Source organism: Octodon degus, unplaced genomic scaffold, assembly GCF_000260255.1.
Source record: "Octodon degus isolate 3935 unplaced genomic scaffold, OctDeg1.0 scaffold00021, whole genome shotgun sequence".
Lineage (NCBI taxonomy): Eukaryota > Metazoa > Chordata > Mammalia > Rodentia > Octodontidae > Octodon > Octodon degus.
In genome coordinates, this window is record NW_004524597.1 from 557,690 (window position 1) to 583,488 (window position 25,799).

The 25,799-nt window shown below is 52.1% G+C and overlaps 1 protein-coding gene across 9 annotated transcripts in view; it reads right to left on the reverse strand.

Annotated features, from left to right (window-relative positions):
- Positions 1-14,124: 14,124 nt before the first annotated feature.
- The window catches only part of Clec16a (C-type lectin domain containing 16A), a 235,044-nt gene continuing 223,369 nt past the window's right edge, over positions 14,125-25,799 (reverse strand). For 7 of the 9 annotated variants that reach the window (XM_023711467.1, XM_023711470.1, XM_023711465.1 and 4 more), the window contains one exon: positions 14,125-16,975. In XM_023711467.1, coding sequence (XP_023567235.1) covers positions 16,620-16,975 — 356 coding nt within the window. In that variant the 3' untranslated portion in view covers positions 14,125-16,619. Of the gene's footprint in view, positions 16,976-19,831; positions 19,956-25,799 lie in introns of all 9 variants that reach the window. The other 2 variants (XM_023711472.1, XM_023711471.1) reach the window with 1 other exon arrangement.

Sequence of the window (25,799 nt, forward strand, 5' to 3'; positions counted from 1 at the left end):
GGGCCCAAAGGCTATTTTAGTTAGTTTTGTTGATTCTGTGTCATCCCTAACACTTCATCCGGCACAGCCAGGCTCTGTGAGACGGTCCCCTTGGGACTTCATTTAACTTGCACACTACCAGAAAGGGACTTCGCTGACCTAAGGCAGATGAAGTGCAGAGGGCAGTGCTGCCCAAGAGGGTTGCGGGATGCCTGCTTGGGTGGGGACTGCAGCTGGGCTCCCGGGCCAGAGCTCAGCCAAAGGGCCCAGAGGTCCTGGGAGCTCAGCCAGCACATCATCCTTCCCTTTCCCGGAAGTGGGCATGTAGCCCTGCGGACCCACCTGATTGGTTGGCAGCGTAACACTGGGTGTGGCCCTTCCTTCTAGTAATAAGCCCGTGATTTCCTTCACAGAAGTGGGCAAGGCCCTGCTGTAATGCCCCACCTCCCCTAGCAGGCAAGGCCAAGGACTTTGTGCCCTGGCACCACCTGGGCCCAGTGTGATCCATTACAGAGCACCAGATGATGCGGGGCCACGCTGAACATCCAGGTTTGCTGGAGCGCATGTACAGCCAGGTCTGAGAGCCCAGCTCTGAGCAGCTCTAGGACTTGGAGCTCCCTCTCTGGTTCTTGCTTCCTTCTCATGTTCAATGGTGCCAATAACAGTGCCTATGGGGCCTGGTAGGCGTGAGGTACCCCATAGTAAAGCACTTGGCATATCTTATGCCAGCTTCTCTAGGTCTCAGCTTCCTGGGAGATGCCCAAGTTCCCAGTCCTTGGGCTCCTGCCCTCTACCTGCCCCCTTGACCTTACATTGGCATTAGATGGCTGTATTCTTATTGGGGCTTCTGTGGCTCCGGGCTTTGTCCCATGACCCTAAATATCATTAGGCTTGTGGCACATATCTGATATCTTCAGAAGTATAGGGGCAGAGGAAAGATCTTTCTTTTCCAAGGTCTCTATTTTATCAAGGAGGGAAACTTTTCCAGGTCTCCTCTCCTCAAAATTCTCCTTCCCTTTATGTCTTATTGGCACATAAAGGGTCATAGCTCACTCCTTGGACCACTGCCTGGCAAGAAGGCAGGATGACTGGCTTCTCCCCAGGGTCTAGGCTCAATGCCTCATGTTTAGAAGGGAGGTCTGGTCTGGGACAGAGAAGAGCATGTGGCCATGGGATGGGCACCTGAGGGTCCCCCCACCAAGGAGAAATAGGTACAAAAGTTACATGGGCACAGCTGAGGAGCGAGAACTGCTTTTCCCAGCAGCTGGTGTTTGAGCTTCTGGGATACATAGGAGCTCAGCAGGCACAAGCAGCATCATGTGCAAAGGCTCTGGCATGGGCAGCAGCCAATGTCAAGGCAGTGATGAAAGTCTGGAGCGGAAAATGGGGTGGGGGGGGTCAGCTGCCAAGCTCAGGGCTTGGTCTAACTGTGACAGGACTCCTAAGACCCAAATCTTTCCGGTGCTAGCTTTGTCCTCGATCATGGCCAAGCACTACTGCTTAACTAGTTTACTTAAGACTCAACACTGACAGAAGACCCAATGATATTATGGGCTTCTGGACTCTTTTAGAATATTTTGCTGAGTTTACACACCTATAATATTCAACAACGGAACTTAAAAAAAATTGGGGTATAACTATGAATGTCCATTTTGTATCTGTGTATTCAAAGTGGTTGGGATAGATCTATAGTTGCATTCTCTTAATGAATAGAATGATTTTTTCTAATGGTGTTTGTAAGTAGGATCACAAGTCTGCATCTTGTACAGCAATTAACCACTGAGAAGAATGTATGCAGTGTATTATTTGTTGAAACTGTACTTTCGATTTGATTTGAAACTGTCTCATTGCTATATGTTTATCAATAAAACTTTGAAAAGAAAAAAAAAAGACTCAACACTGTAAAAAGCTAATTTCAGTTTAAAAGGCCACCCCACAACCCTGCCACCAGCAGGGCACTCACCTGTCTTGGCTTGGCCTAAACGGCACATAACTAAAGAGATACAGTGAAAAATAAATGGAAGAGTTGATTTTTCACTCCAGTTTCAGAGGTGGGCCTGGAAAGGATTGGAGACTTTTTTTTTTTTTTTTTCTTTTTTCAAACAGCAGAGGGTAGCAGTGTTTGAAAGACCAGGCAAAGTCTCCACGGGGCTTTCCCTTTCTCTCCTGGGATTGGAGGCATTGGAGGTTGAGTGTATTGTTCTTACTGGGGAGCCCAGCCGGGGTGGAGGCCCAGGAGGGGGCTTCGTGGGGTGTGCAGCATGCTGTGGGAAGGTATGAGGATAGCAACACCATGCCCCGACCTCCCAGGCTGCTGCCCTGGCAGGGTTTCTACAGCCGTGTGGGGGAGGAGGATGCCAGTTGGGATACTCACCCCTGCTCCTGGAGGACAGGTTACCCTGCTTCATCCTAGGGAGGCAAGGCAACTTGCTCTGGGCCAGGGAAGAGGATGCACTTTGGAAGGACAGGGCAGCGAGGAGAGACAGGATAGAGGAGCTTGGTGCCCCCCTTATATTCCACATCTGTCCCACATACCTTGCAGCCAGCCTCCGTACGTGAAGTGCCCCACAGCTCTGGGCCTTCACCAGACTTCAGTCTTAGATTCATCCCAGATGATGCTGCCTGCAGCCTCTCTGAAGTTTTCCCCTCTGCACCCGCTCAGTTTGGTCCATGAGGGCCTGGCCCCTGCTGCAGACCACACAAATCTGATACTGCACATGCACAAACCCACCTTTTCTTTTTCTAAGCAACCTCCCTACTCCCTTAAAGGGTTCAGCCCTTGTGCTGTCTCCCCTCATTGCAGCCTACATCCTGAAAGCCTCTTCCCATGGCCATTCCTCCTAGTCATGATTTCTAGCTGAGCAGAGCATGCTGAGCAGTGCAGTAGGAGCTGGTAACACCAGAGGTCACCAGCAGCCAAAGCCACCAGGAGCTGGGGCTGGTCACACTGGAGGTGGCAGCAGCAGAGAGGAGCACAGGAACTGCCAGGAATCGTATCTGCGCAGTGGAAAGAGTCCCGGAGGCCTGCTGGCTCCAAATGGCAAGGAGGCTGGCTAACAGCAAAGAAGGACTGGTTGCTGCTGGCCTTCAAGGCCCAGGGCTGTGTTTGTGTTTTTTTCTTTTTTCTGAGACAGATTTCTTTTTGCTAGATAGTCCATGTTGGTTTTGAACTCATGGTGATTCTTCCCTCGGCCTCCCAAGTGCTAGAACTACAGGTATGCATCACCACCCCTGGCTTAGGGCTGCTAAGACCAAAAGAGCTACATTTGGCCAACTCCTGATTTCTATATGAACTGAGCAAGGGCTCTCAGCTGATTAGCAACATCTGGCAGGGTGGTACAGGGATGTCCCCTTCAGAGGGCTCTAAAGAAGAGAGTAGCAGTGATGATGGCATCAGCGGGCTCAAGAACCATGTCTGGTTTCTATCCTATGTAGCAGGACTTCCTGTGCTGGGGTAGCCAGGGCCGTGGAGGGCAGGGCCTTTGTACATAGCCATCTCAGGAAGGACGGTGCCCAGGCACAGCCTAGGGCTTAGGGTATGGTGCCTGCGCATCCTTGCCTGCCCCACCACACAGGCCTGTGGCCCAGGGCAGGTCTCATCCCCTGTGCGCCTCAGCTTCTTCTCACTGGGGTGAGGGACAGGGAGGACTGGGGTCAGTGCTCAACAAAGGCTTGCAGCCAAGTCCATGGGAGGAGATGACAATGACGTGATAAGGGTGGTGGTGAAGGTGATGACTGTGATGACAGTAGAGATAAAGTGCTGAAGATGAAGGAGAAGAGGACAAGGATGAGGATGACAGTGAAGACAGGAAGGAGAGGATGGTCCAGCAGGTAACAAGGGGGAGGATGGTGCAGAAGATGGCACTGAACAAATTAAGTGGTGATGATGGTGGTGTGGGTAGTGTTGATCTCCTGATCCTTGCCGAGGCTCTGGGCCCAGGAGGGGACCAGGGCACCAGGTTGCCTAGAAGTCCCATAGGGCCTCAAGGAGACGAGAGTCCCTGGAGACCTGCCACCTCCACCTTGCTCTGGATGAAGCCAGGGGCTGACTGCACACAGGTGCTTTGGGAAGAGTCTAACCTTGGGATTTCTGGGAGGGGAAGCAGGCTCAGACACATGAAGTCACTTGCTTTCAGTCACATGGAAAGTAGGCTGCAGAGCAAGTGGTGAACCTTCTGGTCTCAAGTTGCCTGTGTCATGCAGACTGCTATAGCTTGTGTTTAGGTGTCCTCCAAAGCTTCATGTGGTCATCTGTGGGGCTTTTTCAGAGGTGGCTGGGTCTAGAGTGTGTGAGCTGAGAATGATTCCCAGTGCAGTGTTAGGATTAAGGGCACTAGGACTAAGGGTGTCAGTGCTACCTGCCCTAAGTAGCCTGGATAAGATGAAAGGGGTAGAAAGAGCTGTGGTTGTCTCTTGCTTGCTCTGCTACCTTCTGACCACCATGAAGTGTTTCTCCTCTGTAAGGCCTGTCTGCTGTGCTGCCCTGCCTTGGGGTCAGTTGAAACCTTTACAAACTTTGAGCCTCTTTAACTTTGTGTGTCAGGTATTTTGTCTTAGTAATTAGCACGGTAACTAAAGCACACATGTGTACACACATACATATGTGTTTCCATGCCCGAGCTCAGCTTGTCCTCCTAACAACGTACCACAATGATTCCTTCACCGTCCCCATTTTATAGATGAGGCACTCATGACCCTTGGTTACCGTGCTCAGAAGCAACAGAGCTGGGCCCTGAACTCTGAAGCTGGAGGCCTATAGAGACACAGGAATAGAGTCTGAGAAGCCAGTCTGTGTCTAGGGCCTGTATCGTCACCTCTAGGGGCAGACAGATGCCACACCCACCTTGGGGCTCCACTCCCCCGGCAGGGTCCTCCACCCCCACCAAGTGCCCAGTGGGTTCCCAGGAAATGCTTGGAGCTTGTCCAGCCTGCGTCTTCCTGAGAAGCCACTTATCTCTCACACTTAGTTGGCTGCAGCCTCTTCCTGCCAATCTTCCCAGGCAGTTGCCAGATACCTGGGGGTGTAGCACCGCTGCCCTGACCTTGGTGCCTTCTATTACCAAAAGGACATGACTTTTACCACTGCTCCCTGGAGGCCTCCATGGGCCAGGAGGAAGGGCCTGGCTGCCTCTGGGGTCTGTTTACTCCACAAACCCTGCTGGAACACATCCTGGGCTGTAGGCACTGCACCACACAGCAGGCAGCAGCGTGAATAAGCCAGACAAACCCAGCCTCTGCAGCAGACCTACCTGGCCAGTGAGTGACAAAGTGCCAAGTGTCACAGAGGATAAAAATGAAACCAGGAGGGGAACTGGCCAGCCTGTGAAGGGGAGAAAGGGGCTGCAACTGTAGCCTAGGAGGTGAGGGAAAGTCATGTTGCAGGGGGCGGGGGCAGGATGTGTGGGCAGAAGAGCTGAGGACGAGTGGGCTAAGTCTACCCAGGCTACAGGAAAACCAGTGCAAAGGCCCTGGAACACTCTGGAGAGGTGTAAGGAAGGGAGGACTGATGTGTGAGCAAGGTAAGGGGACAGATGTGGGGAGAAAGCTTGGGCTTTTCTTTGTGGAGGACAGGGAGCCCAGGGGACTGACAAAAGGAGGGCTGTGCCAGGTGTCAGTCCTAACAGGATATTTTGCTTCCTCCTGAATGCCTGGGCAGGGAAAGTGTGCTGGCTGGGAGGCGCGGCCCAGAGTCCACTCACCAGCCTAGCAGGGCCTGCTCTATGTGCAAGGGCTCCAACATACATGTGTACATGTCACAGACACAGCATGTATATGTCCACTTAGCAGCTGAGTGACCATGGATAAGCTATTCAACCTCTCTGGTCTGGACCTCAGTTGCTCTGTAAAAGAACATAGTACAGTTGGGTGTGGCAGTGCACACCTGTAATCCCAGCACTCATGAGGCTGAGGCAGGAGAATCACTGTGAGTCTGAAGCCAGTCTGGGCTGCATTCTGAGACCTTGTCTTTTTTTTTTTTTTTTCATGTATTTAGTACAGGGTCTACAGGGTCTCACTATGTAGATTGGACTCGTAGTTATTCTCCTGTTTTCAGCTTCCCAAGCACTGGGATTACAGGTGCATGCCGCCACACCCAGTCTCAAATCACCATCTCAGCATGCCCCAGGGGTAGGGCTGGTATGCCATGCTGGGGATCGAACTCTGGCTGCTGCACTCTGCCTAAGCGGAGCTAGCTGGCCGGCCCGAGACCCTGTCTTGAACAAAAACAAAAACGAACAAGAGCACATCATCATCCCCATAGGTTGTTAGGGAAGCATCCCAGCCTCCAGGAGACCCAAAACGTGCTGGGTGATGGAAGCTGGGAAGCAGGTAGGTAGGGCCTCCTCCGGCTCAGACATCAGACCTCACTGGATGGACAGGTCAGGTGGAGGGAAGAGGGGCGACCGACTGCTGCAATGTGGTGCGTGGAGGGGAAATGCAAGGGAGATTCACAGCAGAGGCGAGTTGTAAGCTGAAAACTGGGAAGGGTTGGAAAGTAGACCTTTGGTACTGGGGAGACTGGGGCAAGATGGCACTTGCCCCACTGCTGTTAAAAGTGTCAATGGTCTAGCAATTCTGGAAGACAGTCTACCAGTTTGTAGCTAGAGTGATTTTTTTTAATTTAATCTTTTATTTATTTATTTGGTGCAGGGTCTCACTATGAAGCTTAGACTTATAGTGATCTTCCTGTCTCAGCCTCCCCAGCACTGGGATTACAGAGTTGCACAACCTCACCCAGTTTCAGTGGCTGGTTTGGAGCCTGGGGCTAGCAAGGAATGCAGTACCAGGGATAGAACCCATGTCCTTGTGCTTGCCAGGAAGGTGATTACACTTCTGAGCTATCTCCCCAGCCCCTGCAGCTAGAATCTTAAAATGGTCTGTGCTTCTACAATTTGGAAATTTCCATGCTAAGAACCTCATTTATACAGAAAATGTAAGATGTGCCCAGAAGTATATTTAATGTTTGTCATGGTTTGGTCTTCAGAGGCCATGTGTAAAGTCTCAGTCCGCAGCAGGATGCCCCTGGAAAGTGGCCGGACCTTTAAGAGAAGGGTCCAGGCAGTCTTCAGGACCTGGAGGCCTGTCCTTGGTGGGGGCGTGGGCTTACTGTTGGGGCTGTGTCCTTATTGGTGGGGCATGTCCTTGGTGGGGACTGTGAACCCCAAGTTCTTTCTCTCTTTTGCTTCCCAGCCACCAGGAGTGGTTTTGCTCTGTTATGGGCTCCTGCCAGGATGTGTGGCCTTGCTACAGGCTCAAAGCAAGAGGACCAATCAATCATGGATTGGAATTTCCAATATTATAAGTCAAAATAAACCTTTTGTCTGAAGAAGTTGATTACCTCAGGCATTTGGTATTTAGTGATAGAAGGCTGAAAAACACAGTGATGTTCATTGCTGACTGATTTAAAACAAAGAAGAAGCAACTTTAACATCCATCCTTGAACTAACCTAAGAGACATCCTGCCCCGGAACTTGTCAACCTCTTCAGAAATGGAGCTTCCAGTAATACATGGCAGCCAAGACTAGGAGGCTATGCATCAAAGCAGGACCTGCGTGACAGCCACTATAACTTTTCAGTTGCCAACAGGCCCAGAGGAAAAAATTGCAAGGGATCTGCCAGCTGTCATCAAGGGTTGACCCTTAATGACAAGATTATGGGAAATGCTACTTTTCTACACTTTACTCTGCTGCCACCAGAGTTATACAATCCTTTGGCAGTCAGTGGAAACAACCACACAAAATAAGCCTGGGCTGATAGCATATGGCTGTAATCCTGGCACTTGGGAGGCTGAAGCAAGAGGATCACAAGTTTGAGTCCAGAATGAGGTACATAGTGAAACTCTATCTTCAAAAACAAAACAAAACAAGCAAACAAACAAAAACTCAAGAGAAGAAAACAGAAAAATCAAGTACAGCAAAGGAAAGAGGTGCCAGGCTGTTCAGCTAGACACTGTGACACAGAGCCAGGTCACCTGAACCTTGGACAGGCCTCCGGCCCGTCAGAGGCCAACAGCTGTGCCTTCTGCCCATGACCAGTCTGACCAAAGCTGTGGTTTTACCCTCTTCAGGTGCCACGGGCCTCTCACTCTCCCACTCGACTATATCCTGTTCTCACATGTGGCAGTGGCTGTCCTGCACCCTCTTTACCCCCTGATCCAGCATCTTGGTGGCAGGCAAGCCTTCTTCATTGTTCCTTTGCTGTCTTCCTTGAGCTGTTTTGCTGTCGGCCCTGGCGCAGAGTGTGTGGAGCGGCCTTGAAGGCCTCACTCAAAGTAACAAGAACCCATTTCTTCACGATTAGTTGAGTGAAGCTTTCAAAAGGTGTCAGGCCCATTTTTAGGAAGTGTCCAGGGACGGAGCTGGGAGGTCCTGGCTTTCAGGCTGCAGAGCGCTGGCACAGGTTTTTTCCTGGGTTGCCAGGAACTCTGCATGGCTCGTACTGTGACCTGAATATGTGTTTTGGTCTGGGGTATAATCCTGTCCACTCCTGCCTCTGACATCCCTGACTGAACCTTACTGTCTTAGACCATGTCGCATTTGGCTCTTGTTCATTGTAGGATTCTATTCCTGCTTCTGATGTGCAGACACAGAATGGTATCCACGTTGGCCAGGCAGTACTGGTAGTTTTTATTTTGAGCAGGTTCTAAGTTGCTCAGGCTGGTTTCAACTTGTGATCCTCCTGCCTTAGCCTTCCCAGAAGCTGGATTACAGGTATACAATACTCTGCCTATCTCCCAGTCTGCTTTTTAAAAAGCTGCCAGATATCTAGACATTTGCATGAGATCCCCTGCTTTTCAAATCTTGGCTTAATTTTTTTTTAAACACCTGTGCAGGCCAAACAGAATATGCAGATGGGCTGTGAGGGACACCAGTTTGTAAGCCATGGTTTGGTGGTTGTGCCCAACAAATTTGCAGCCTGGAGCACCTCCTGCATCCATTCTGGCTCCAGAGCCTGTAGCCTCTACCTGCTGAGACCACAGGTTTCTGTCTGCTGGTGCCATCTAGGCCCAGGCAGTGCAGTTGGGTGGAACCAGGACACCCATACCCTGGACAATGGTCAGCAGCAGGGTGCTGATGCTTGAGCTAGCCTCCTAGGGACCTGAAGCCCAACCTCAAGGATTCTATGGAGTGTTCTTAGCAGGGCTAAGCCGCAGGTGCCCACAGCAGCACCTGGCAGTGACACAGCCTGAGCCATCTCAAGTTCTTATCCTCCTCTCTTGGCTCCCACTCCTGCTTCCTGGGGCTACCTCCCCTGATAACCCCCTGCACACTGTCCTCTCCTGCTCTGATGTCAGGGCTCCTCCAAAGAAAACAGTGCAATGTTGAATGTGGCGAGCAATCAAAGAAACAAAAGCCCTTTGAGGTGTGACAAATGCCAGGAAGGAAATGGGTGACTGCTGTGACACAGCAAAACAGGGAACTGTACTTCAGATCGTCCTCTGGAATGTGGCACCCACTGCAGGACGGGGAAGGGGCTAGAGGAGGGGGAAGGGGCCAGAGGAGGGGGTGAGGGGCTCAAAGGGAAGAAAGGCAGGTGCTGTGGTGCTGGGTGAGAACCAGCTAGGGGTCTTTCAGCACAGGGCCAGGGCTGCAGGGGAGAGGGGGCTGCAGACATGAGTGTCTCTTGGCTGCTGTGTTGGTGGCGAGGGTTCTCCCAAGAAGCAACCCATAGCTGCACAGCCAGAGTTATGATGGGACTCCATTCATAGCACTGTAGAGGCCCAGAAGCCTTACAATTTGCTGTCTGCAAGCCTGAGGCCAGGAGAGATGGTGGTGTTATCCAAGTTCCGAGGGCTGAGAACCAGAACCATCCCTGTCCCAGCTCAAACAGAGGACAACTCTGCCCTGCTTCTGCCTTGTTTTGCTCTGCCAGCCTCAACGAACTGGACAGTGCTCACTGCGTACTGTCTGCCGCTGCTCGTCTCCTCTAAGATGCCTTTGCGGGCATACCTGGACACAGTATTTTACCAGCTCTCTGGGCAACCTTAACCCTGCCAAGTTGATACCTGAAATGAACCATCACCAGTTCCCCATGGAGAAAGCTGGGCAAGATTCCAGCCCCTGCCCCACACGGGTGCCATGTCTCTGAGCTACCAGCAGTAGCTGTGGCAGTCGAGGCTCCTGTGGGCTGCTGGGGGACACAGAAGTGGCAAAGAAAACCCCTCCAACACTTCTGCCATTGCCAACCAGGCCCTGGCCTGCTCTTCCAGAGGCTGGTGGTTGGTCTTGGGAAGGCCTGGAAGATTCTAGCAGGAACAGAGATGGGCCAGCCGAAGGTCAACGCCCTAGGAGGAAGCACAGGTACAATTCAGGCTTTGGGAACTTGGCTCCATTTACCCAGCTTGCCTTTATAGAGAGCCACATGTCAGAGCTGAGGCCTGGCTTCCAGGAGACCCAGTCAAATAAGATAGAGCTGCTGTCTGGGGTAGATCTGCTGAGAAGGAGGCTTAGAAACAAACAAACAAACAAACAAACAAACAAACAACAGAAAAACCCAGACTGGTTCCCAACACACCATGACTGTAATCTATCTCTGCCATGGCAATACCGCCCACCTTATGGCCCCAAGATGACTTTCAGGGGCACAAAAACACAAACTTAGGCCAGTCCCGGTGGCGGGTTGTTTTTTCCTGTCAGCCCTTCTGACCCCATCAAAGAGAAAGTCTCCATGAGGTGCTAGCAGGTCTCTGACATGCTAGTCTCCCCTTTCAATGGGGACAGCAAGCCCAGGCCAGCCTGCGATGAGGAAAGCGTGGGACCTGGTACAACCTAATTACACGGGTTTGCCTTTACCGTTTTTTTAATGGTGCCTTTGACTTCTGGCAAGTCACGAGTTGATTGGTCACGGTCACTGTCCTGACAAGATATATCCACGTCCTGGCCTCAGGCACCTGCGAATGTGACTTTATTTGGAAACAGGGTCTTTGTGGTTATCATTAAGGATCTTGAAGTGAGATCGTCCAGATCAGGGGAGGCTTTGAGCCCCAAAGGTGGCATCTTAGGAGAGGGGAGAGGTGGACTGGCATGAGACTCAGGGAAGACGCCACTTGAGATAGAGACAGAGAGGTGTCACCCCAGGGACACAAGGAAGGAAATGGGTGGCTGCTGTGACTCTGCAAAGCTGGGAGCCCTATTTCAGAATGCTCTGTGGAATGCCAGGGATCACTATAGCCAACTGAAACTGGAGGGAGGCTCGGATGAACTCTTCCCCCACTTCTACAAGTCTGCACCGCTGGCCTCTGGAGCAGTGCCAGAAGTTCTAGGCCTGTGGAGCCCTTGCTGGTGATTCTTGCTGGGCAGCCCTAGAAAAGGAATGCAGCAAGTGCTGCTGGCCTTGTTTCCAGAGGTAAAGCCTTTCTCTTAGATAAATTAAATGTAAAACATGAGTCAAAAGTGACTGACGGTGGGGTGTGGTGCAGGCCTATAATCCCAGCACCTAGGAGGCTGAGGCAGGCGGATCGCCGTGGGTTTGAGGCCAGCCTGGGCTGCACAGTAAGTGAAAGGCAAGCCTGCACTAATGTTGAGACTTTCTCAAAACAAAAACAACCGAAAACACCAAAATGGTAATAGCTCAGGTGTTGGGCAGATGTGCACCTGGGGGAGCATAAGGACTCTTGCAAAGGAAATCAGGCTGAGCTGGTGACAGAGGGCATGTGGGTGTGGGGCTGAGGGGCAGCTCCTGATGCCTGGGGCTCCACTGGCCCAGCTGGAGCTGGAAGACAGTAGAAGAGCACCCTCAAGTGAATTCTTGGGAAGCCCCACATGTGTCCAGGGATTCAGAACCATCTGCCTTTGGAGAAAAGCACTTTAGACGGGGAGGGTATTTTCCCACCACCCTGAAGTGCCAGGAAGAAGCAGGACAGGAGGGGAAGGGGGTTTCCAGCAGTCATTGGCAGGGAATCAGTCTTCCCTTCTTGTGTAGGACTCAAGGTCACTGGTACTTGGGATGTCACCACCTGCTCTCACCTGCCCTTCATGCTTGGTGCTGTCAGGATACAGCAGGGCAGAGCCTGCCTCCAGTCTTGGATGGGACCCTGGGACACAGCACCATCCACTGATCTGCAGTCAGTCACTTCTAGTGTGGGTGGAGTGGGGTACACAACATGCTCTACAAAAACCAGAGACTTAGGTGAAGTGACCCTCAGCTGCTAAATGCTTCATGGCAAGCTCTGGGTTTGAACCTGGGTTGGTGTGTTCATCAGCTTTCTGTTACTGGAGCAAACAGCAGAAGACCCAAATGATAAAAAAAAGGTTTGTTTGGCACAGTCTTGGAAGTCCCGGTCCATGGGCTTCATTGCTTTGGGCCTATGGTGACATATGGCAGGAGGACATGGTGAAGGAAAGCCATTCACTTCATGGCCAAGACTGGGAGTGAGAGGAAGAGGAAGGGGTGGGTTCTACTGGCTCCTCTAAGGGCACAGCCCTGATGGCCTGAAACCTCCCACTTGGCCCAGCCTCCTAAGGTCCCACCACTCCCAGTGGCACCAGGCTGATGGAATAGCCTTGAATATACGTGGTCCTTTGGGGACACTCAGACCCAAACCACAGTGGCTGGGGGAACTGTCCATGAGATGATCTCATGCCAAGAACCCCAGACCATCCACTCTGAGTTGAGGACTCTGCATGTGCACATTGCTGAGTTCCTACAACCTCCAAGGCTGGCATTGGCTGCTCCTGTCTTCTCTTCAAAGGGGAGCAAACCCAAGCACAGTGGGAACCTGGCCCAGGCTATGATGGCAAGGGCCCCTGCAGGAATTCAGACCAGGCATCCCTGGATCCCAAAGATGGTTTTTCTCTAAGACCTGGAAGGGCGGAGGAGGAAGAAAAAAAAAGCTGCCATCACTGAACATCTACTGTGTGCCCAAGGCCATGCAGAGGGCCCTCTCGGTGGTTTTGGAGTTTTGAATGAGAGCTCCAGGTGACTTCAACAGAAGCCCCTCACTGCTTCACTCGCTGTGCTTCACTTTCTTGTCGCAGCGCAGGGATGTGTACGCAGCCCAGGAGTCAGGTCAATATAGGACAGCACAGGGAGCACGTGGTCCTGTGTCTGCGAAAGTCTGGGGAGCCCGCTGGGCCTGTTCCCCATCTGTGATAGGTGAGGCTGACTGAGGAAGGTTGCCCTGGCAGACAGCTGTTAGCCTCCACCCCTCCCTGGGTCTCCCAGGCCTAGAGCTGGTTCTGGTCTGGAGACCTGGAGTGGGTATGTAGGTGGCTGAGGTCCCAACAACTGCTGCTCACTGATTTTGTCCACTCCAAGGGCATCTTCCACTTTCTCCCTGGAATCCTTCAAGGTGGTATCTTTTTCTACACTGAGTGGCGGACCATATTTCCAAAGCGCAGACGCTGAGGGAAGAGGAGGCTACAGGTGGGGTCCTGATCTGAGGGCAGGCACCCACAGATACAGCTTGTGGCAATCATGTCCCAGGGCAAGGTGGGCTCTAGCCCCACCCCACAGCTCCCCTCAGAGCCTTGGCGGGCCTGGCACTCATGGACAGACCTCTAAGGAGACTGACTGGAACAGTCCTGGGTCAGGAGGGGGAAGGGTCCCTGCTGGTTGCCAGCGTGAAGCTGGGAAGTCTGGTCATCACCTCAATCATTCCCTGAGTATTTTTTAAAATTCCTTTGTAAGTCCCATGCTGTTTCTGGGAAGGTTTGAGCTATAGCATCAGAGGTTTTGGAGAACCTGTGACCCTGTTTCCAGGGCTTTCCAGGGTTCAGGCTGGTACGTCCTAGAATCGTGCCCACCCCAACACATCACCTCATGCTTGGACAGTGAAGCCATCCTCACTCTCCTCAGTGCAGTGGGCCGTGCCCTCACCACAGCCATGCACTATGCCTGTTTTCTGAGGCGGGGCTGTGGTGTCCCATTCCACAGATGAAAAGCTGGAAGCTCAGAGTGGGTGCTATCTGCTCAGTAGGTGAGAGATGCTGCTCCTTGTGACTGGGAGGGGCGGTCCTCCCTGAATGATTGGGCTGCATCTGAGCTGTCCCAAACTCCTCCTAACTTGGGTGAAGGTGGGGAGGGGCTCCAGCCACCACATCTCACCTGAGCAACTGCACCAGGACATGAGTCAGTGCCGAGGACCTTCACTTTGCCAAGTCACGGCCTCCTGCAATAGTACCGAGGAGCAGTGTGTCACATTCTTGGTAAGGTTTTTCCTCTTTTATTGCCAAATTCAAATTTACAAGGAAGTTTCCAGTTTTCATTTCCACCCTCATGCTCAGCACCCACAAAGCATGAGTCACAAGGGCAAAAGCAGGTACTTCCCTAGAATGGCCAGAAGTGCCGAGATTTCCCAAGCCCTGCTCCTCACTGGCACAAGAGCTATTTACATATTTTCAGCTCACAGGAACAGAAGACAACCTGACAGGTTATGCCTGACAGTAACATCACTACATTACATATTTCATATTTATTGCATCTAGAAAAGCTCAGAATTGGTTCACCGGTGCCCTTTTAAAACAGTGCATCTTGGAGATCACACAGCAACTCCAGGCCTGTCCGCAGGAGGTGTTTCTGCTCCCCATGCCTGGAACACAGGGATCTGGAGGACAGTGGTGAGGCAGGGCCACCCTCTGTGGAGAGAGCAGCTGGACAGGGCAGCGCGCTCCTAGTCCCTCTCTGGCCATGGCTGTCCCCACTCAGTGGAGGAAGCTCACCTTTCCCTGTTCATCCTACTGTGGAGGGCTGGGTGTCCCAGCCTCCAAGCCACAAAAAGATGTGCAACTTTCAAAGCAGAGGGCTTTGAGGACTCGGTAGCCAATGCTGCTAAGCAAGCCTGACAGTGGACTTGGGGAAGGTAACCAGGCAGGCTGTAGCAGGACTTGGAGATGGCCGATAGGTGGGTATTTGAGGGCTGATCCCAGATGCCTATTCAGGACCTGCAGGTAGCTGCTGTGGCCCTAGCAATGGGCTTGCCCAGACCACCGTCCTACTGAGAGATCTATCCTGTCCAGGATGGCAGGTGTGGGAGAGCCCCAGCTGTTAGATTGTGGAGTGCTCCTAAACACATACCGGTGTCCACTGTCATCAAGATAGTCAAGACCTGGAAAAGGTGAGGCCTTCGTCAGAACCCAAGGGGCCAGCTGCCACTGCTACCATGAGGCCAACTGGAGCCACTGACTTCAGGCAGCAGTTGGTGGTCCCAAGAAGGCAGGACAGTCACTTCCTTCTCTCAGCTCTGCTGCACCTGAGATGTCATCCCCAAGCCAGAAGGGCATGGCTCTGGGGCTTTGTTCTGCGTGCACCTGCCTCCCTCTAAAACATCAGCCAGAACACATGGTCCTCGCCTGGACGACACAGGCCTCTCCCCAGTGAGCACATCTCTCCTCTCTCTTGAATTGACAGAACTGTTTCCATAGCACCACTCAGCTCCTGGTGGGAAGCTGAAGTGGTGAGGACCAAGTTCCTCTAACAGATGGCTGGCCAGGTCACAGCATGTCTCCCAGGGCCACCACATAGCTGTTTGCTGGTCACTGGCACTATGTGGGTACTTGTGGTAGGCACATCAACAGGGAAGCTGTAGAGGGTCTCAATGTATCTCATAGGTGAGGGGTCACTCACTGTGTTTGATCACAGGTTAAAGGAATATCTTGGAGCTGGGTGGAATCTGAGTCCCCTGTACAGAGTACAGAGAAGAATACAGGGGGAGGGGGGACATGCTTTGTGCCCAAGTGCCTACTGCTCTTGAAGCCAGGACCCTCCCTCAGGGTGTGCATGCCCAAAGGGGGAGATGCCCAGGTTGCCTTCTGGCACCTTCTCTCCTTGTCTCTGGGTCTGAAGTCCACATGGTCCCCAGTGACTTCTCAGATAAACAGATGGAATCAGCTGCAGGTGAGGTTGGATGCCACTTGCCATGTGGTGTGAGCACGGGGTGGGGCACAACACAGTTACATCATGACCTTGCTCAGTAAGTGATGGCGGAGCAGCTTCCGGCCCTCACACTCCATGTGGCCCTGAGAGTTCGTGTATCTCTTCCAGTGGGTTTAAAAACAATCTAAATTTGTCAGGAAGGTATGCTAGTATTCCACAGGTTTATAGAGTTAGTAACAGAGAAAGAAGAATCATTTAGGAAGATGGAGAAAATGACACCCAAAACTCTTAAAAGACAAACGTTGACAAATTCAAGGGAAAATGAAACCAACAGTATCATCACACTTTTAACATGACACCAAATCTTGGGGTTGAAGAGTTTTTTCTTCCCCAAATAGATGCTTTTTTAAATAAATGCTTTTAGCCACTCCTAAACCAGAAATAGCCAAGAGATGTTGATCCAAGTTTGCTTTTCTACAACTTGCTACCCAGAGCGAACTTGTCCAATTCTTCTGTGTATACAGTGGGAGAGCCGCCTGCAGGAACGGAGGGGCGCTGGTGGGTCCTGCCACCTGGGCTGTCGGGCTCCCCCTGGGCAGCCATGGTTGTCCTGTGTCCTATGGCCCAGACTGTTTTTAAAGAGGTAAAAATGAAAGAGGGGTTCACATGGAACATGGCTGTCTATCTGATCCTCAGGAGTGTGGGGACAGGTATCCGAGATAGGTGCTGGAGCCACAGAGAAGTGTGGGTGCTTCCAGTTTGTCTTGTCATCACCTGCACTGGGGTCCCTACCAGCGGGCCGCATGCACAAGGGGAGGACTGGCGTTCACTCAGTGCTCCGTGGGGCCTGCAGGCTCCGCACATGCAGCCTCCTCGTCCAGGGTCTCTGGGCATGCTGCGGCTGGCGTGGAAGGCAGGGGGAGGCCAGTGAGGGTGCGGAGGCTATGAGGATCAACCGGAGGGATCAGGGTTAGTGACTCGACACTTAGTGTGTCGGCAGTGTCCTCATAGAGCAAGGAGATGGTGGGCTGCTGGGCAGGGAGGAGGCTGGGAGACAAGTGTGCAGTCTCCACCTCTGTGCCTTTGGCTGAGTTCTTGCTGGGCTTGGCTTCTGCTTCCATTTCGTTGACGATCTTCAACTGGTCAGGAAGGTGAGGTTGAGGCGGTTCTGGAGTTGTGGGGGCATCTAGGAGGTAGAGAAAAAGCAGAGACAGACTCAGGCCTTGCAATCCTGTGCTCAGTCTGCCAAACTCTGCTCCTGTCCTAATTCAGGGCCGGGGAAACCTGGGTGGGAGATGACAGGTGTGGGGGCACAGCCTGGCTCCACCCACTCCTTCTGGGGACACAGAAGCACCACATCCAGTCTTACTGGTCTGGGGAAGGTGTGTCGGGGCCCAGGGTTCCCTGACTTGTGGTACTAGGGAAAAACTGCGGGCTCGTGTCAAATCCCCTCGTGTGTTAAGAAAGCACAGTTCCTGGAAGCAGAGACTGGTCCAGGCAGGCTGTGTACCCGGGCGAGTCCGGCATCCTCTCTGCCTATGATAAAGACATGAGTAAGGAGCAAGTGGGCTCAGGTGCCTGTGACTTCAGGTCAGGGCCAGAGTCTACAGTGATGACTTCCACCCAGGAGGGAGGCCACTGTAACAATAACTATATTCTCAAAAAGAATTTCTCAGCTTACAAAATCTTGGACTGTGCTTTGTCTGTTCCATGTCCAAGCGCTAAATTAACAGCCACCAAGGGGCTGGGGTTGCCCAGGCCACTGCCATCCTGAGCTTCCCACAGGGGCCATGGAAATGGCCTGAGGCAGGTATTTTCAGAGTGTCAATTTCTTTTCCGGTGGGGGTTGATTTTCAAAATCCATGGTTAGACTGCAGACAGATGAGTTGCCCAGCCAGATACCAGAGCAAGCTGAGGTTGTGGTGAAGCCCACCTTGCGGAGCTGCAGAGGCTGCGGAGGGAAAGGCCTGGGCATCCCACCTGGGAGGCAAAGTCTTACTTCTATGGATCTTGGGATCAAGAGGCCTTGGGGCCTCTTAGGGGATGTTTTTGTTCAATGTGATTCCAGCTGAGTTAGTTTCTCTTCTCTTTTAAGACAAAATAAAAGATAAAGGCAAACCGAATACAGCAAAAGAATGGAAAAAGCAAAGAGCAAAAATAAAACCGTGCAGCATAAAGAGTAGATGAATGAGAGAACCCCCCAGAGAAAGCATAAGCAAAGACGCAGGCTCCCGACACACACATTACATTTTTCCCCACAACACTCAGAGCCAGATGAGGTCTGGGAGGTCCTATTAATTTCCAAGGCTTGCCTGTCTGTCTGTCTATCTGTTTGAGTCTGTCTTCTGTCTCCTCCTCCCCCCTCCCTTGCTCCCCAGCCCCACCCCTGCAGTGCTGGAGATTGAGCTTGGGGCCTTGGGCATGCAAGGCAGGTGCTCCACTACTGACCTCCAGCTCCAGCCAGGCCTCTCTTAAAAAGGGAGGGGCAGTGAGTAAGAGAAGGTTCGGAGCAAAGCACTGCTTAGTGTCGGGTCTGCCCCTGCTTGGACGCGGGCGCAGGCACCAGTGAGCACTGATGGAAAAGTGACTGAGGTGTGACCTGAGCCCACAAATGGGGAGCTGACATTCCTTGAGAATTCTAGTTCCCCAGAATTTTAGGTAATCTGCTCCATGTGGAAGGGTGCCTGTGGCACAGGGCTGCTTCCCCTCTGGCTCCTCTCGACCTTCAGCAAGGCTTGTCTGCTCCTGCTACTTTACACTTGGTACAAAGAGGGCTCAGGCCTCTGCACACTCACTGCAGTGCACGTAGGACCTCCGGGGAGCAGCACGAACGAGGCTGTTTGGAAATGACTAATTCTCCAAGTGGTGCTGTCCTGCCACCTGGAGATACAGGGGCAAAACCACTTCCTTCATGCTTCCTAAGGCTTGCACAGGAGAGCTCCCTTGTTGCTCAGCCTGTGCCTGCAGGCAGATGTTCAGGAGCTGGCAAACCTTTCCACGATCCCTACTGGGGTTTCTGATGAAGAGGATAATTGAGGAGATGGGAACGCTGCAGTCAAAACCCACTCATCCACACAAAACTGGTTTCTTCTCCAGGAAAAGAACCGACAGTGGGAAATCTGCCATGTCGGTAGGCCCACGAGGAGGGGTGGTCTTGCCTCCCGGGATTTCAGCCTATGAGGCTCTGACAGGGGCCCCTTCCTCCCTGGCTAGCACCCTTAGAAACTGTGCTGCAGCTTTGGGGCAGGGCCTCAGCTGGTCTGTGTCAAGTGTGGGGTGTTTCCGGGCACAGTCTGGATGTGCTTGCCCCAGGAGAGGCAGGGTGGGAAATGGGAGGGAAAGGAAAGGCACGCACACCAGGCTGTGGGTGAAGCTTGGAGGAAGCGGGGAAACAAAAAAGCAGGAGAGAGGCTCCTACTGACAAGCGCAACTGCCAATGGAGGGGAGGGGACACATCAGACACCACAGAAGAAATGTCACTGGAGAAAGCAGCAGTGGTAGGGCCCTGATGGAGTGAGCCAGGCCACTGGCAGCCTCGCCGGTGACATGCAGCGAGCACTGAACATAAAGGGAGCCACAGGGTCCTGCTCTTTGGTGTGCGATGGGAACTTTGGTCTCTGTTTGGAAAGTGGATGAATCTGCCACTGAGCTTTGGGCTAGGCAAGGGGCTAGAGAAAGGAATAACTTTTTGGTCCTGTTCTGTAAGTTCTCAATTCTCCAGCCAACTGCTGCTCAGACCTATGGCCTAAACCACAGGGACCAATGGGAACACACTGGGAGATGCCACCTCCAGCTCAGGGCTGGCTCTGGGGAGGCTGAGCTGCACAGGAGGCTAAGTGAAGGTAAAGGACTGGGGGATTTAGGCTGCAGGCAGATAAGGGAAACTGGAAGGCCCTGGAAGTAGAGGAAATCACCAACTCGAGGGCTTCACTCTCCCGCAGCCTGGGGTCCTCACAGGCCCAGGCTGCCCCCCAGGCTCCTGTAGGCCCTGCCGAGGTGACAGGAGTATGGTGGGCCCGTGCGGCTCTGTTTGGAGACCTGCCTGAATTGATTGTACGCGAGTTGCCGTGGCAGCTGCCGTTCGAAGAACTAAACCCAGTGTCCACCATGACTGTCGGCCTCCGACAGGCTGAACACTCGCCGGCGTCCTTTCCTGCCACTCCTGACTAGAGGGAAAACACAATGACAGATCATAGAAAGCCTTTAACAATGGAACAGCAAAGGTGATGTAGACAGGGACACAGCAGAGACGGATGCTAAGCATCGACGAGAGCGAGGCACGGGGCGGGGCCCTGGTGTGGGTTCTTGGTAGGGGTACGGGGAGCACCCCCACCCCATGCACACAGGACATTCTCACGCCACCCCACCAGAGGAGGCAGGATCAGAGGACTTGAGAACCAGAATAGTCACTCATACGATTTAACTGGGTTAAGGACGGAGAAAGTATAGTCCTGTTGGGAAGGAAAGATTTGGAGTCAGTGGCAGCACAGGGCCTTGGTCACAGATCTTACCAAGCAGGAGCACAAACTTGCCTATCAGCATCAGCTAGGACCCACAGCTAAAAAACAAAATCCCTGCCTCCCCAAGACAGTGTGAGAGGGAATGGGTGTATGATTGGAGGCTCAGAGCCAAACCAGCTAAGTGAACCCAGCAGATTTCTGTAGGCCCTGCTGAGGTGACAGGAGTGTGGTGGGCCCATGTGGCTTAGGAAGCGACAGTTCTCGGGGTTGGTGCTGCCTTGCTCGCAGATTTCTGGGAAAGCAATCTGTGCCCCCTGGGTGACCTGGTGATCTGTACCTTGGAAACTGCAGAAGGAACCACAGCTGAAGGGCTGTGGTCAGGGACCAAGGGCTGAGGGAGTACATCTCACTGCAAAGGAACAGCTACCATCTCGGGGATGAACTCAGGATAAAAGCAAAGCTCAAGAGCAGCAATGGGAAGGTACCGCAACGTCATAGGACCATGTGCCGGAAACTGGCTACAGCGGCAGCTTCCTGTTCTATCTATATTACCTGCCTAAAGAAAGGAATGCTGTGGAACAAATGAGAAAAGACAAACATGTCTTCCTTTCAGTTTCTATCCTTAAAGTCTAGAAGGACGAAGGTGATGGAGTTCAGTGACATGGAGGCTGTCTGGTGCTCTCCATGGAGGGATGAGGGGTGAGAGGGATCACAGGAGGGGGCACCAGTGGGAAGCAGCTCCTTCCTTCTTTTTGGAACACTTTGGAGGGTCAGAGCCTGGTGAGGTATGAAATGTACTTTAAAAGGGCCAGCTGACCTTCACTCTGATATCATTTTCTAACAAATGACTTCTGTCCTCTTCAAAGCAGCGCTCCCAGAACACACGAGAAATCCAGCTAATCTGGAGATTAGAGATACAAGTGGCTGTTTAAGGAACTCAAGGTAGGTCACAGAGCGCTTATCTAAGGGAACAATATGTTATCAGATTCTCAGACAGACTCTGTGTGTGTGTGTGTGTGTGTGTGTGTGTGTGTGTGTGTGTGTATGTGCAATGTGGCACTTTGTGGTGCACAGGCCAGCCTGTAAGGAAGGTAATTGGGCCTATTTTTCTTTTCTGGTCCTAAGTTCTCTGCAATTTCAGCTTCTCAAAAACAGACAATGTTAAGGGGGAAAATGCTGATTCCAACCCTGCAATTTTCTTACTAGGGATCAAGCTGTGGCCACCAGGGCAGTTATGCTGGACGTGTGGGCGACACAATGCCTGGCTCACAGGCACTTAATGGTAGCCAGTTCGCTTTACAAGGTATAGAGTATCACAAAGTACTCCCTTTAAAGAGCAGTGGAGCTGGACATGGTGGCACATGCCTGTACTCCCAAAACTTGGGGATGTGATGGTGATGCTGAGGCAGGAAGATCACTTGAACCAAGGAGTTCAAAGCCAGCTTGAGTTACATGGCAAGGCCATGTCTCAGAAAGGAAAGAACAAAAAAGAAAAAAGGCACATATGGGGGGAGCCAACCAATAGCCGTGACAGACAAAAAATTGACAACAAAAACCACCTCGGACTGAAGTTATTATGGAATTCAGTTTGGGCCTTCTCTGCAGGGTCTGTCTTAGTTCCCAACTTGATCACCCACTCAGTCATGAGCATGGTGGGAACATTTACAGCTTAGTATGCAGAGTGCTCAGGCAGGTGCTGCCCACAGTGGGGTGGCAAAAGGCAGCCCTGTAGGGCAGCGCATCCCCTTTAGGCTGAGGGGCCCGTGCTTGTTCTGGGCTGGAGACAGTGGCCTCCACAGGCTGGGGACTTTGAGGATAGACTAACCTTTCTAGTCTTTACTCTGAAGGGCTGGGTTTATAGAGGCCTGTAGAGGATGGGAAAAGGATTTTACTTGTCTCCAGCAAGACAGAGGTCTTGGGCCTGGTGGACACGTGAGAGATCAAAGTCTGCTTTCCTCACAAACCCCTGGCCAATTTGGTCCTCAGGCCTTAGCTCTCACTTTTAGTGAGGACTCCTCTGGGGGAACAAAAGCTTTCCAGAGGTTCTGCGCTGGCTGCTGACACCTTCTGCTTGTTCCTTTTCTCATAGTTTGTAGCTATACGCATCTGTGTAGCCATCTGGGCCCTGGTCGGCCCAATCAGATGTAAGATCCAGGCCTTGCCACATGGTACCCTTAATGCCTGTGCACAGTGGAGACTCCATGGAAGCCTCCTTGCTTAGAAAAAGATAACTTAATAGGAATGAGCATAGGGCACCTAAAGCCAAGGTAGAGAAAATCCAGGGAGGTGGTCACTAAGAGGATGGGGAAACCAGTGAGGACTGGGTGGATGGAGAGACCTTGTGGATCAGGTGTCCGGTCTATAAACCTAAGAGGAGCACCCTGAGCCATTAAATCCAGGCAGCCTAGGGGGAAGGCCCTACAGGAAGGTGAGACATCTATATCTGGGATGAACACAGACCTCTGTCAAACCCAGGCAGGAAGTGTGAGATGCCTGAGCAGGGTGGCGTGGAGGCAGATAATGCACCTGCGCATCAGTCAGAGTCTTACCCACTCCTGTAGGGATAAAGCCATACAGGCCAGCAAAGGAGACAGGACTTTTGGGGTCTACTTTGATGCTGATTTATTTGATGGTGTCTATCAGGCCTTTACCTGATGGGCCCATACACCCTAGCTTTCTGCTCCCTTGGGCTATGCCAGTTCCCCAGGCCTTTACAAATGTAGCTTTTCAACTGGGCCCCTGAACAATGGTGCATACAGTGTTGTGCTCCATGGGCTGCTATCCACTGGGTCCCAACCAAGGCCCGGGTAGGTCTCTTGGGTCAACCCTGGGAGGTACCAAAGAAAGACCTGGAACCTGCATCAGAAATTCTGCTAGCTTGGTTTAGAAGGTGAAGAACGAGCTATGGACCTGCCAATGGTAAGGTTTAAATTCAGACTCCTGTGCTTGCTAGCTGCATTGTCTTGGACAAGCTGGAAGACCTTTCTGAGTTCCTGTGTTTGCAGCGGTATAGAGGGAAGTAAAGCATGGCAGGACCCAGTGAGAGGGCCTGCAGGGTGCTCATGGGCACAGTGCCAGGCACTAGAAGGGCCTGGGCTTGGAAGTGCAGCTACTGGACCTGCACAGTATGCACACACTGGGCTGTGCGGTGGCTGTGGCAGGAGACCATGCAGACCCATAGCTCTTTATAGACATTTTTTAAACTTTAAAATTGACATTTTTAAACTTTAACACAAATAATTGTGCATGTTTAAGAAGTGCAATATATATATATATATGCTGAGTAATGGTCACACAAGGGCAATAGACATTTCTAGACCCTCAAACATTCTTTGTTTCTTTGTGTCAGGAATATTCCATATCTGTTCCTCTAGCATTTTGAAATGTACTACAAGTGACTGTGAAATGTGCCACAGTTGCCATACTGTTACAGACTTTAATCTTCCTATTTAACAGAACTTTTGTAACATCTCTAATTTTCCAAGATATCCTTGTAAATTCATGTTCTCAGAACCATGGTGCAGACCCTGGAACACTGGGCCTATCTCATTTCCAGATGGATGGCGTCTCTTGGGTCCTTTTTTTTTTTTATTAATTAATTTATTTGGTGTGTGTGTGTGTGTGTGTGTGTGTGTGTGTGTGTGCAGCTCAGCCCACCAGGGGGCGGGGCTGGCTGGCATGTGGTGCTGGGGGATTGATCCGCGGTCCCTGTGCTCTGCTAAGCTTGTTCTAAGTAGGTGCTTTAGACCACTGAGCCATCTCACCAGCCCGGGTCCTTTCATAAGTAACACCTGACCATGCAAAGTGTGACCTCAGTGGCAGCATGGCCCCTGGAGTGTGTTAGTTCCTGAGAGCTTCTTGCCACACTGGAAAGCATGCTGGACTCTGGAGGCTCTGTGAATATACGGTCATGGATACTTCTGATTTAGCGCTATTTCCTCGGAACCTGCTCTGAGGACTCCTGTCCCCATAATAAGGCAGCAGCTATCCAGATTAAGCAGTGCAATTAGGGTAGATGGACCAGGATGGCAAGAGGCCTCCTTGTCCCCTCCATGGATGCCACCTCTGCCAAGTTGTACCAGGCCCCTGTGGGGTGGAAACTCTTGCCAATAGGGTGTGCATGGGCAGCTAAGCACGAGACCACCACTCAGATCCAGGGACAAGCCAGGCACTGGCAGTAGGCAGCCCATGTCAACAAAGGCTCCTGCCTTTTTCTCCTATTTTGGCTTCTCTCTAGCACAGTCTGGTAGGATACCAAACAGATGCTTGAACCATCTGGTTAGAACTGCTCCTATAGGGAACAAGGAAACAGAATATACGCTTTGTTCTGCATGGGTGGCTGACAGCTGGCCTGGAAGCTTAGCTTCGAGACCGAAGAAGCTCCTGGGCTACAGTGCTCTCTCCTTGCAGGATCCATAGTTGTCCAAAGGCATCCATTTCCCTGTATGACAGTAAAGCATGTGCTGCCTGCCAGCCTGCCCTTTACCAGGAGGACAGTAGTTATCCTGGTGTCTGTAGAGGTGGACAGGCAGCTGTACCTCAGGCTCTTTCTATCATGTGGCATAACAAATGAGGCACTACATGCTTGCCCGCTGGGCCTGCACTGAATGGGAACAGACGCTGTGGAGGTCCTTACTCTACTTGTTGACTGATACTACCTGGCCACCTGGCAGCATGACTGACAGCACTTGGATCTGTGAGATGAGAAGGCACATGTGGGCACAGTGTGGGCATGGTGGTGGTGGGGATGACGGGGCTGAGTAAGGCCAAGAAAAGGAGAAGCTCACACACACCACATAGGTGATCTTGGAGGAGGTGCAACTGCAAAGTCCAGCTATCGCACGTGGGGGTTTAGAGGCCAGGTTTTGGTAATGTGGCTGCTCGCTGGTTTCAGCTCGTGGCAAAGAAGTGTATGGCTTATTTGTTCACTTAGCTGTGGGCTGTGCCTCCTTAAAAATGGAAGAAGTGTCCAGAATAATATGGGAGCTTTCATCCCAGAGCATTTTCAAATGTGTTTGGTGCACACACACAGAAATGTGCACACGCAGGCAGAAGCTGTGTGCACACAAGCACACGGACACAGGCGGTAGATGGAGAGGAGGGGAGGGGCCCGAGGGCTGTGCCTGGAGTGAACATCCCAGTTACAATCCTGGGAACAGGGCTGGCTGCTGCTTAGATGTTCAGTCAGCCCTACATCGGGTTCAGAAGTACCTCAGAGAGTGCAGTCACCTACCCCAGCTCTGCGCAGAGAGGGTCCCAGTGAGGGGCCTGGGCATGCCCTTCTTGCCTGGGCCTCATGATGGCAATGGGAGATGGAGGTCATGCGTGCTCCTGGGGATGCATAGGAGGGCCCTGAGCCCCAGTGAGAACACCAGGCTGGCTTAACTCTCCACTGGAAACCTAAAAGCTGCAAACACTGGAGAGAAAAGTGCAGGCGCCTGGGGAGACTCGGTTCTCCACGCCTTCCTCCACTGTGTCTCTTGTCACCATACCCCATTCCACAACGTTATGACAACCAGGTCAGATGCTCTTGAAGTGCAGTGGGTGGGG